The sequence below is a fragment of the Rhizophagus irregularis genome, chromosome 24 (assembly GCF_026210795.1).
Source record: "Rhizophagus irregularis chromosome 24, complete sequence".
NCBI classification, from domain to species: Eukaryota; Fungi; Glomeromycota; class Glomeromycetes; order Glomerales; family Glomeraceae; genus Rhizophagus; species Rhizophagus irregularis.
The window spans coordinates 2,616,605-2,628,626 of NC_089452.1; the positions used below are offsets into that span (position 1 = coordinate 2,616,605).

The 12,022-nt window shown below is 25.2% G+C and overlaps 3 protein-coding genes across 3 annotated transcripts; 2 read left to right on the forward strand and 1 right to left on the reverse strand.

Moving 5' to 3' along the window:
• Positions 1-767: 767 nt before the first annotated feature.
• Positions 768-2,961, forward strand: OCT59_016264 (uncharacterized protein; the record flags this gene model as incomplete). The annotated part of the gene is made up of 3 exons (XM_025321943.2): positions 768-1,185; positions 1,281-1,994; positions 2,070-2,961. 3 exons carry the CDS (start codon positions 768-770, stop codon positions 2,804-2,806), a joined length of 1,869 nt encoding a protein of 622 aa, XP_025167568.1. The 3' UTR covers positions 2,807-2,961.
• Positions 2,962-3,345: 384 nt separating this feature from the next.
• OCT59_016265 (uncharacterized protein) lies at positions 3,346-4,299 on the reverse strand. The gene is made up of 2 exons (XM_025321944.2): positions 3,783-4,299; positions 3,346-3,687 (listed from the first exon to the last, which is right to left on the reverse strand). The coding sequence occupies exons 1-2, from the start codon at positions 4,193-4,195 to the stop codon at positions 3,507-3,509; spliced, it is 594 nt and encodes a 197-aa protein (XP_025167569.1). The 5' UTR covers positions 4,196-4,299; the 3' UTR covers positions 3,346-3,506.
• Positions 4,300-10,284: 5,985 nt separating this feature from the next.
• OCT59_016266 (uncharacterized protein) lies at positions 10,285-11,661 on the forward strand (the record flags this gene model as incomplete). The annotated part of the gene is made up of 1 exon (XM_025328215.1): positions 10,285-11,661. The coding sequence occupies one exon, from the start codon at positions 10,285-10,287 to the stop codon at positions 11,659-11,661; it is 1,377 nt and encodes a 458-aa protein (XP_025167571.1).
• Between the last annotated feature and the right edge of the window lie 361 nt (positions 11,662-12,022).

Sequence of the window (12,022 nt, forward strand, 5' to 3'; positions counted from 1 at the left end):
CACAATCATAAATAATAACGTATGTAATAATTTTAATAAAAATGCATCAAAACGATAACGAAGATCCTTATCTTTTGGATGTAAATACAAAAAAAAAGAGTAACCATAGTAATCATAACTGAATAATAAAAATTTTTAGCGAGTAGATAGTAATTTACATTTATATATCCATGTTATTTATATAAATTACTTAAAATTATGTGAATCTTCATAAAGTATATAAGGAATTAAAAAGAGTGTTAAAAAGGGATAATATGACGTTATTTTTTATGATTGTCTCATGAAAAAATATGGTAAATTGATCATCTGTACAAAAATTGTTAAAAAAAATTATTAAAATTATTAAAATTGATAATTTTTTTTGATCGTCAGACACTTAGTGACTAAGGATAGTAAATCGGTAATGTTTATGTTTCTATGTTGCGCAATTTTTTTTTTTTATGCACGCACGTTACCGTCGTAACGCATCCGGCATCCCTTATTCTTTTTTAAAAGATTTTATGCAGGTACCTTCCATAAATGATTGATTTTTCAGTACGGAATGTTCTTCCATGCGACAATTGAAAAGAAAACTTTATGATTTGCAGGTGTTACAATTCATTATAGAATAATATAAATACGACTGCCAACGTCGTTTTTTTTTTAAAAAAAAAAAATAAAAAGAAAGAAAATTTTTTTTCGAAAAAAAAAATAAAATAAAACCATCACTCGGTACCGAATTAATAAACTATTCCAAAATTGGAACACAATCGATTTAGTTATAAATTATGCCACCTTCGGTTAAACAATATGATACTTATTTGGACAAAACTAATGTCAAAGATGATTTAAACCATATTAAAGATTTTTGCTCACAATTTCCAAAAGATAAACAAAATTATATAGAAGATTTAAACGCAACTCCTGAACATAGACCTCAAGTGTTAGTATGGGCTCCATCACTCACTTATTTTGTTTACGTTCATAGAGTTTTGAAAAATGTTATTATTACTTTGTTATTTGAATGGTCAATGCCAATATTTCATCCGTTTAATTTCTGTTTGTTGATTACGGTATTTCCTACTTTGATTATTGGAATCATTATATTGGAAGTTGCTTTACATATTGGACTTAAGTTTGGGTTAGGAGAATTGATTCAAAGGATTGCTGATGAATGGGCAGATGGTTTATCGATCGTTAATTGGTGTAAGAATTTTTTTTTTTTCTTTTTAAATTATATATGTTCATATATATATACGTATATAAAATTTATTTATTGACTTTTAAAATTCTTTATATAGGGGACCCAAGAATATTTACATCAGAGGTAGATGAAATCGTAAAGGATGGAATTATTGCGTTGGATGCTCCTTTACCACCACCATTACCCGAAGAACAATTAGATGATTCAATATTTGGGGTTGAAGGAACGATACAACATCGCGGGTTTCATCTTGACATTGCAGAATTGTTATTATTTATGTCTTGTATTATATATGAGCGTAATGATGAAATAGTTAGAAACGCTCATAAATTAACGAGTGAAATTACGAGACAAAAAGGAAAATCTATAACACAAGAAGATATTAAAACCATTACAGATCGATTGAAAGAAAGTGAAAGTCGTATACATGAACAAGCAAGAAAATGGGGATTGAAATTCACTTCATTATCAGAATTAAATTCATTAGGAGGTCCTTTTTCAGGAATGTTTTGGAGTTTAGAACATAATTTTATTGTTGTTGTATTTAAAGGAACAACGCCGCTTAATTTTGAAGATTTCGTTATTGATTTAATGTTTCAACGAACTGATGCAAGAAGTTTTGTATTTGGAGAAGTTCATGAAGGATTTTATACTTCGTTATTTCCACAAAGTGGACATTCTACATCAAGATCAAGTCGCTCTTCTCCTTATATAACAATACTTAGAGCCATTAGATCAAAAGCTGCTGAAATTCAAGATCTTCGATCTGAAAAAGTAAAAGTAAATGTTTGGGTAACCGGTCACTCGCTAGGTAAATTTTATTTTAAAATTGGAGTTAATTAATTTAATTTAAAATTATACTAATTTCATATTTCATACCATTTAGGTGCTGCACTTGCTAGTTTGTTTTATACTCGTCTCATTAAATCACCAGGAGATCTTGGACCAAATTGTATTTTAAGAGATGGATATATGTTTGGTAGTCCAAGTATTGGTGATGCAGATTTTGCCGCTGAATTCGCCTCTTATACTAATTCACCGTATGATAGGCATAATACTCTTTGGAGAATTATTGATGATACCGATATTATTACTAAACTTCCACCTGGTTGGTCCGATCCATCCGTTAGACGTGTAATTAATAAAAGTAGTATTTTGAATTATGCACATGTTGGAGAAGGTATTAGATTTTTCCAAGATGGAAGTAGACCTTCTAGTACAAAAAATTTATTTTCTTCAGGTAAAGAACCTATTATTATTGAACGGGCCAGTGATAATCTTAGTTTCATAGGATGGACTAGATCGAATGTGAATGAACTCTTTGGATGGGCTAAATTGAATATGAATGATGATGGAGAAGATAATGTAGAGAAATCACATTCAAGTAAAAATGTTTTTCAAGAATATAAGCATAAGGAAGGAAGTCCTTTAGCCATTATAGAAAAATTGATGCCTACCTTTTTTAAAAATCATTTACCTGCTAGATATTTTTCTGTTATGCAAAGATCGAGAAAATATTTTGATTATTCACATAGTAGTACAACTGTTAATGAAAAAGATAACACCTACGCTAGTGGAAGTAAGAACTTTCAAGAATTTGCCGAAAAACATATTGAAAAGTGAATTTTTATTAATTAATTTGATGGATATACAGTATGTCGCATAAATATATTTATCAAAAACTGTATTTATTAAATTATATTAATTATACTTTTTTCTGAAAAAGATTTTGTATTGTATTTCGAGATTTTATCAATAAAAAAAAAATACATTTAGGCAAAATAATAATCTATGGTACGCAAGCGTCATCATGATCAAAATTTTCAAATTAAATAATTTAAGTATTTCGCATTGAAAAAAAGAAAAATTCGAAATATATTCGTGACATGAAAAGCAGATTTTAACTTAAAATTCGTTTTAAACAAAGCTCTGAATTTTAAATTCGTTTAAGTAAAACTTTGAATTTAAATTCGTTTAAGTAAAAAACCTTATGTTCCTATATTGTAACACAATATTCTATTGTGATAATGATTCATAGAAATCCCAAAAAAAGAAAAAAAAACCACAACATGCGTTGTGAATTTTACAATGAGAAACAAAAATTCTGAATTTTTTTTTTTTTTTTTTAAAAAAAAAAAAAGATAAAATTTTTAAAAAATAATTTAATAATAAAAAATTTAATAAAATTTTTAATAATGATTAATTAAAAATAAAGTAGATAAAAATACAATATAATACACAACCTTCTAATGTTTGAATTGTTTGAATTGTTTGAATTGCACATTTAATCGTTCTAATCCCTTTTTTTTTTTACTACCCATTTTTATAATACTAAAATACCCATAATTAATCCACCTATAATAATACTACAATCTATTAAATTCCAACTTAAATTATTACCACCATTATTAGGTCTAGTAGAAGGTACGGGTACGTGACCAGTTAAGATATTGGTTATACTGTTTGTTTGTGATGAACTTGAACTAACCGTAGAAACCGTTGGACTAGGTAATTAAAGAAATTATTTGTTAAAGAATATTGTTTAATTAAAATTAGAATATAATCGAAAGAAATTTAAAATTTTAAAATTTAAAATTACCTATTATTTGGTGTACCTCCTGGGGAAGGAACATTATTAGACGGTTGTGGCACTCCAGGAGCAGGAGTAACAGGTTGAGGTTGAGGTTGAGGTTGAGGCGCTCCAGGCTGAGGCGCTCCAGGCTGAGGAGCGCCAGGTTGAGGTGCTCCAGGTTGAGGTGCTCCAGGTTGTGGTGGAGGTGCTCCAGGAGAACCATTGGGAGAACCGGGAGCAGCTGGTCCTGGACCAGGTACACTGGTATCAGTTGGAGCAACAACTGGTGGTGGTGCTGTTACTGTAATTGTAACATCAGGCAATGTACTTACTACTACTGCTGTTTTTGTTACTTGCGATAATCCTTTTGGAAGGAAAGTTATTAAAAGAAGTATTGATATTATTAAGAATGTGAATGACTTTTGTTGTATATCCTTCATAATTAATGAAAAAGTATATATATATATATATATATATCTATTATTTTAAAATTATATAATTTTTTTTTTTTTAAGAAAAAATTTTTTTTTTAAAAAAAAAAGACAAAGGAAGAATTGAAATTTGAAACTCTTTATTTATATTACAAACCCTTATATACCTTTTATATATAAACATGGATATTAATGCAAACCCCAAACAAACACTAAACCTGTGTTACAGTTATTCGCACTACTTATTTTTGTGTAAGTCCCCGGATTTAGAAATTTCGATATATTAAATGACGTCATCAAACCATTTAATGGTTAGAATTTTTTTTTTTTGGAACGGTTAAAAAAAAGAAAAAGAAAAAAATATCAAAAAAATATCTCGAGAAAAGTTTTGAAAAATTTCATGGATTTATATAAAGACATTACCTTTTAGATCATAATAAGGGTATAATAAAAAAATAACTGATAAGGATAATTCGGGTTGAAAATTTAACCGAATTATGAAAATCAATATATTAAAAATCGCAAATTTTCAATGATGATTACTTAATGATGTTACTATAAATAACAAACATCTGACGTTTAATTGATTTGGATTACAAACAAGATAAATAATAATTACATTACTGTCATTTTAATTAATAAATAGTAATTGTTATTTAATGATTCCAAACATGAAAAAATACTCGTAAATAAAGTATAAAAAATTTTTATTTGAACAATTTTATGATTTTGTAAACTGAAATTGTGGAATATGCCAATACGATGAATTTTAACGCTAGTATTAAAAAAAAAACGTTAATAATAATTTAACTTATAAACTATTTCGTTAGCGAACGTAAGACAGCTTTTATCATTTTTTTTTTCTATGGACTTCAATATACTTTTATTAACTTTTAGTTTTAAGACGCTCTTTTATGAGATAACGCAAATTTGTAGATATCGAAAATATTGTCATCCTGACAAAATCCGTATTAATTTCCATAAATCTAAAGGATAGCAATAATTTCAATATTTAAATTAATAAAAAAAAAACTTTCAAAGGAAATAGTTAGCGAGTTATCATGATTTAAAAGAGATGGCTGCGCTAATTGAATAAACTAAAAGAAATATCACATACGCGAATATTCACGTTTATAATAGAGTTTCAAAATACTAACTGAAAAGTTCCATACATAACCTGAATAGATAAGATTTTATTCTGTGTGAAATTAAACGTAAAAATATATTATCAATAAAATCAATAAAATTTCGAATTTTAAGAATAAAAATGGTACAGTAATAAATCGATGCTTTTAACGACTTTTTAAACTTGTAAATAAAACTTGTAAATGAACGAACTTTATAATTTTTATCATGGTATATATTAACGCAAAAATAATACGAGCTAACTTTTAGAAATTATATTAATGAAAAAGTAATAAATTTAAATTTTATTCATTAGTAATATTATTTATATACTCAAATTATTTGTTTATTTAAAAATGCTGTAAATACCGTAAGTATAATAAGATAATATTTTATTAATTAATTAAAATTGACGCAATAACATCTTGAATTATTACAGATACTGCGATTCTCACAATACTAAATCAAGAAACAGAATTATGATTTTATATCTGTCGTTATCGTTCAGCCCAATAGGATCATGCAGATTTTCATAGACCGATATTTTTATTAGGTATAGCGATAACACATGATTGAGAGTGAAAAAAATATGGAATATTTTGTAGAAAAAGTTTAAATAAACCTTATAAAGTGGATTAAAAATAACATAAAAGTGAAAGTTAAATAAAACTTATTTATGATGTTATCGTTCTGACGTTTTTTGATCATGCATTAATTAATAACACACTTGGATGTGGGTCGCAGGGACCTTCATTGATTGGTGAAAATGGCACTACGTGACCCATTTTCATCCGATCATTCGGTCCTGTGACCGATATAGCTACTCCCCCATCCAATTATATTAAAATTAATAGGAAAATTTCAACATTAAAGAACATTAAAGACTATTATAATAAATCGTCCAATCAAATTCATCGTCCGATATCTATATGACACTATGTAATACGTTATGTAACAAATATACAATTTTAAATTTTATTTAATATAAATATAAATATACAATACATTACTTAATATACTAATACAAATAAACAATATATATAATTTTTTTACTTTAGAAATCACATCTTTTACGATTGCTCAAATTCATATTATGCCAATAATCATATAAAATTATGATATCATCCACTTTGCCTGATACATGCTTTTTATAATTATAAATATCAACATTAAATGAAACATAAATCAAACCATCCAACTTTAACCCAAAATGCCAATATAAATCAAGAAATAATCTTATAATAATAATCCAATAATAATCCATAATATAATAAAATCCATAATTATTAAATGATTTAATAGTTGAAATAAATATTTTAATTAATCTTTCAATAATCCAACAAATTCCAATAAAACTAGAACAAATAACACATAATATAAAAATGAATAAATAATGAAATGGTATAAATATTGATAAAATAAAACATTTAATTTTTGATGAAATATTTTCAAGATTATTAAAAATTTCATTAAATGATTCATAAGTAAATAAATATGGAATACAAAACCAACAAATTAATGTTGATATTAATTTCATCATTATTACATATGGTATGATGATCATTATGTAAATTATAATTATTACGTTAAAGTCAATAAAACTAATTGATTTTAAAATAATCCATTTAAAAATATAAATTTTATAATATTGAATTTTTTTGGAAATTTTAATAGAATTGAAATTCCAAAAATTTTGTGTAATTTTTAAATTTTGTTTATATATTTCAAATATTAATGAACAATTTAATAATTCTTCAATATAATAATTTTCATAATAATATTTATATATTATATAAAATATTGATGCTGTTGAAGATATTGAATAAAGTGAATATTCTGGTCTTACAAATATTATTATTATTCGATATATTAATATGGAAAATATACTATATCCTATGATAATTATAACACAAATTGGAATATATATTATAATTATCAAAGGTGAAAATAAAAATGAATAAATTCTTATCCTCAAATCAAATTCTTTCTCTGTGAAAATGAATGAATATAATTGATATATTGTCGGTATATACCATATTAATGTAGTACCGAAATTTAAAATTAAGAGTATACATATAATCATAAAATAAAGAATAATATCAATTATAATAAGTACTGAAAGACTCGTTACTTTTGAAATCCAAAATAAGATGAACATTTTTTTTGACATTTTTTTTTTTCTGAAAAATTATAAAGAAAAGCTTTTACGATCGGAATTTATTCCGTTTATAGCTAGTGTGATAGATATTATCTTTGAAGATTAGCTTAAATTAGTTAAAATTCAGTAAATCTTTTCTTTTGGAAGTTTATGACGCAAAAAAGGGGCCAATTTTTTTTTTTTAATTTTGTCATTGTTTTCCTTCCTCTTATCATTTTTTAAAAGATAAAAAAAGTCTCGTGATATGTAAGTTTATTCCGTAGTAAGTTTTTTTTAAGGCGATGAAGCTTTATAGAACAATATACTGTGTATTCCCAAATTTAAATGAAAAATTGAGACGGAATTATTTATTACGTTTATCAAATTACGATAATTTCGATTTTCAATAGGGGGCATGATATTTGACATTTGACAACCACCACAATATATAAAATCGAAAATAGATCTACAATATTTAACCGAAAAAATCAAGTTGGATCTACATTTTGCGAAAAATGATGTTCAGTTCGTTGATAAGAAATTATCAAGTCAAGTGAGTATCGCTTCTTCTTTATTAACAAGCAAACAAAGTGACAACCTCATGATAATTGTTATTAAAAAAGGACTAAGAACTTTGCGCAACCTTTTGGAAGTACTGTATATCCTTGATATGAATTATTTATAGATACCGGGTAACAACGTGCGTAGAACTCTGTCAGTTCGCTCAAGCTGTTCTATTTAAATAGGTATTTGATGAGAAAACTTACTTTAAAGTTCGTTATGCTTTTTTTATTTTTTGAGTGGATCATTAAGGATATTTTATTCATAATTAAAGCGGTTATGGGTCAAAAGACCGACAAACAAAAGACCGATACAACATAATCCCGATCTACAAAATCGCGAAACTACAAAATCCCGACTAGGACAAAATATCGACTAGTTCAAAATCCCGAAATACAAAATCGTCTAATACAATAAAAATTTTATAGATTGTAATTAATAGAATTGTTACAATTGTACAAACATATATTTACTATTATAGTTAAAGAACAAATAAATCAATAAAATTGCATAATTGATTATTTAAAGTATATTGTGTAAATCATTTAATGTACATACAAATTAGTTAATATTCCATGTTCTCATGTTCTAGCTTGCTTAGTAACATAGCATATTGAAAATTCATATGAAAATTTTTTTATGGTTATGTAATCATTCTGATTAACAAATTGCGCGTTGCATATTATTATTTGACAAATTTGATTTACGCGTAATTATAAATATTTATTTTAATTGACAGAGAAAAAAGAATCATGACGATCATCAGTGATAAAGAAAACCGTTCAGTGATGGAGTATCTTCGTGTCATTGCCCATAATCTTACATTATAAGTCTTACATTATAAGTAAATTTACAAAAATCTAGTTCTTTTATCTAGTTCTTTTATAAATTAGGCCACACAAATTCAATTTTTCGGTTCACGTAACATTGAAATTTAAAATCAACCCGGGGACCCGGGGTTTATTGTTTATTAGTAAAAAAAGTTTATATATAAAATCGTGACATTTGATTGGTTGACTTTTAAAAGGGAGGAATTTATTTTCGCTCTAGAAGTTCTCAGCCGCGTGATAAACTTACCCGCCAATAAAATTACGTCCTGATCACATTATAAATTTTTTATATATAAACTTTTTTTTATTGAAATTTGAAAAAGTGACCCGGCCGGGTGAAGTGAACCGAAAATTCGAATTTGTGTGGCCTTACAACAATTAATAAATAAAATAAATGATATACAATATTTTGCGCAATTTACTTATTTTAATGTCTAAAGAATAAAAGATTTCCAAATAATTTTTACTCAATAATATATATAAATAATATAAATATTCTAAATATTCCATTAAATTATTTTGCAAAAGACAGATTAAAACAAATTATTAATAGTATCTAATCTGTCAAGATTTTGAACCGTCAAGATTTTGAACCGTCAAGATTTTATATTTCGGGATTTTGAACTAGTCGATATTTTGTCCAAGTCGGGATTTTGTAGTTTCGCGATTTTGTAGATCGGGATTATGTGGTGTCGGGATTCTGGATTTCGCGATTTTGGACGGATCCCATTAAAGCAATAAGAAATTAAATCTTATTATTGTAAGAAAGTAAAAAACTCTTGTCAATGTTTTGCAATTTCAAAATTACTAGAATTTTAAATCTCTTGCATTAACAGGTAATCGTTTTTAAAGGAATGAAAATAAAAAAAAGAATGCATCTATTTAAATTTATCATTAGTTATATTCTAATAACGAAAAGTTATCTACATGTATTAAATCCAAAGATTCTATTCATATCAGTTTAAAATTTTATACTAAACTGAACTTTGTTTAGCAAAATTTCTACATACTCAATTGATATAAGTGTAGATGGGAAATACTATTTTAAAAAAAAAAATTCATAATTGTTATAAAGTATGTTAAAAATGGTACTTACACAATTTGAATTTATCTTCAAAATTATTAAAAAGTTTTTTTATTTATGGAGAATAGGTATCAAATTATGTTTATTAACATAATTGTTTCACCTAGAAGTTTATATTTAATTTTTAATCACGTGTTAACAATACGGGTACCGGAAATTTTTAATTTTCTGCGCCACATTGCCCACATATTAAAATTTTATTTGATCGACACCACAACTTTTTATTGGCTAATGTTGTTGATTAATTTTATTGGTTAAAGCTGATTAATTACAATCATGTGTCACGTACAACATGTAATACATATTTATGCTTTTCATTTAGAACAATGCGTTTTCACGCATTTTAACCTTTTTTAAAAAAATGACTATCTTAAATAGAGATGTTCTTTATTTGATATTCAAAGATTTTCAAGATGATAAAAAGTCACTTTTTTCATGTCTTTCAGTTAATAAAACTTGGAGTGAAATAATTATTTCAATTTTATGGATAAATCCTTGGAAATATTTAAAGAGAGGAAATGAGAAATTATTATCAAACGTAATAATTTCACATATATCAAATAAATCAAATAAGAAACCTTTATTTAATTATATTAGTTTATGTAGACATTTAAATTTAAATGAAATCGAAAGGATATTTAATAATCATAATCATTTTGAAGAAATTAAAAACGATATACTTAATCTTTTTATTAATGAAAACACAAAATATACTCATCTTTATATATCACAAAGATTTGATTATCAAATAAATCTTATTCCTAAATCTAAACATTGTTTTTCAGAAATCGAATTTCTTAGTTGTGACGCTAGTATAAATGATAATATTTTAAATGGATTATCAGAAATGTGCAAATCAATTAAAGAATTAGAACTTTTTATTCAAATGGATAATTATAATTATGGAATTACAAAATTAATTGAAAATCAAAATAAATTATTTAAAATTCATTTTATAATTAAATATTCAATAAATGATGATTCATTTTGGAAAGTTTTTGAAAATTCTTTAATTAAACATTCAAATACTATAAAATATTTTAAATTAACTGAAAAATTTATGGAAAGAACTTTTCAAAGGATATGTATATTGGAATTAGGTGGTAATTTTAGAAATATGAAATTGGATCATTCTAGGGAAAATTTATCTTTACCTTTCTTACGAATTTTAAAAGCTAATGATGTTCCGGTAAATTTTTTAACAAATTTGATTGAAAGTTCAAATGGTTATTTAGTAGAAATTAATATTTGTTATATTAATAATTTATTAATACAAAAGTTTGATAATAATAAAATTATTCAAACAATTTATAAAAATTGTTCAAACCTTAAGTATCTTAGATTATTATGTAAAAGTAGTAATATTTTAGAATTAAAAAATTTATTGTTTAATTGTCAATATTTAGATGGGTTATATGTTGATACTAATTTTGGAAGCGTGAATTGGAAGGATTTATTCATCATTTTAACAGAATCATCACCAATTAGTTTGTTTAAATTTAAATTCCATTTTTCTTACGAGTTACCTAATTTGGAATATTTTAAATTATTTTTTGATAATTGGAAAGGTAGAAATCCTATGTTATTACAATTCCTTAAAACGGGAAGAATGATTAAAGAATATAATGATTTGATAGAAAAATATAAATCGGAGGGTATTATTAAAAAGTTTGATTATGAGGAATATTCTGGAGATTATTTTGACGATTTTGAATGGATTAAAGCAAAAAAGAATTAATTTTCTTTTAGTTTACAGGTGATATAATAAAATTTCATTAGACGTTTCATTAGATGATGCGACTTTCTTTCATTTTCGTAGTAAGCACTCTTTATTGCATTATTTCATAGACTCTTCTCTTCTTTTCGATTTTCATATATATTTCTTTTCTTTTTTGTGATTTTTCTTTCCTAATTCTTGATTTACAAAAGAAAAAAATAAAAAAAATAAAGTATAACGATTTATTTTTAAACACATTGTGAGACGGTTTAAGAATGTATTCATATAATGTTTTATAAAATTAGGATGTAATGCTCGCCGACCTTAGTCCTAGAATTTTTACTATAATTAATTCTATCAATCTCATTATCTTAATAGATTA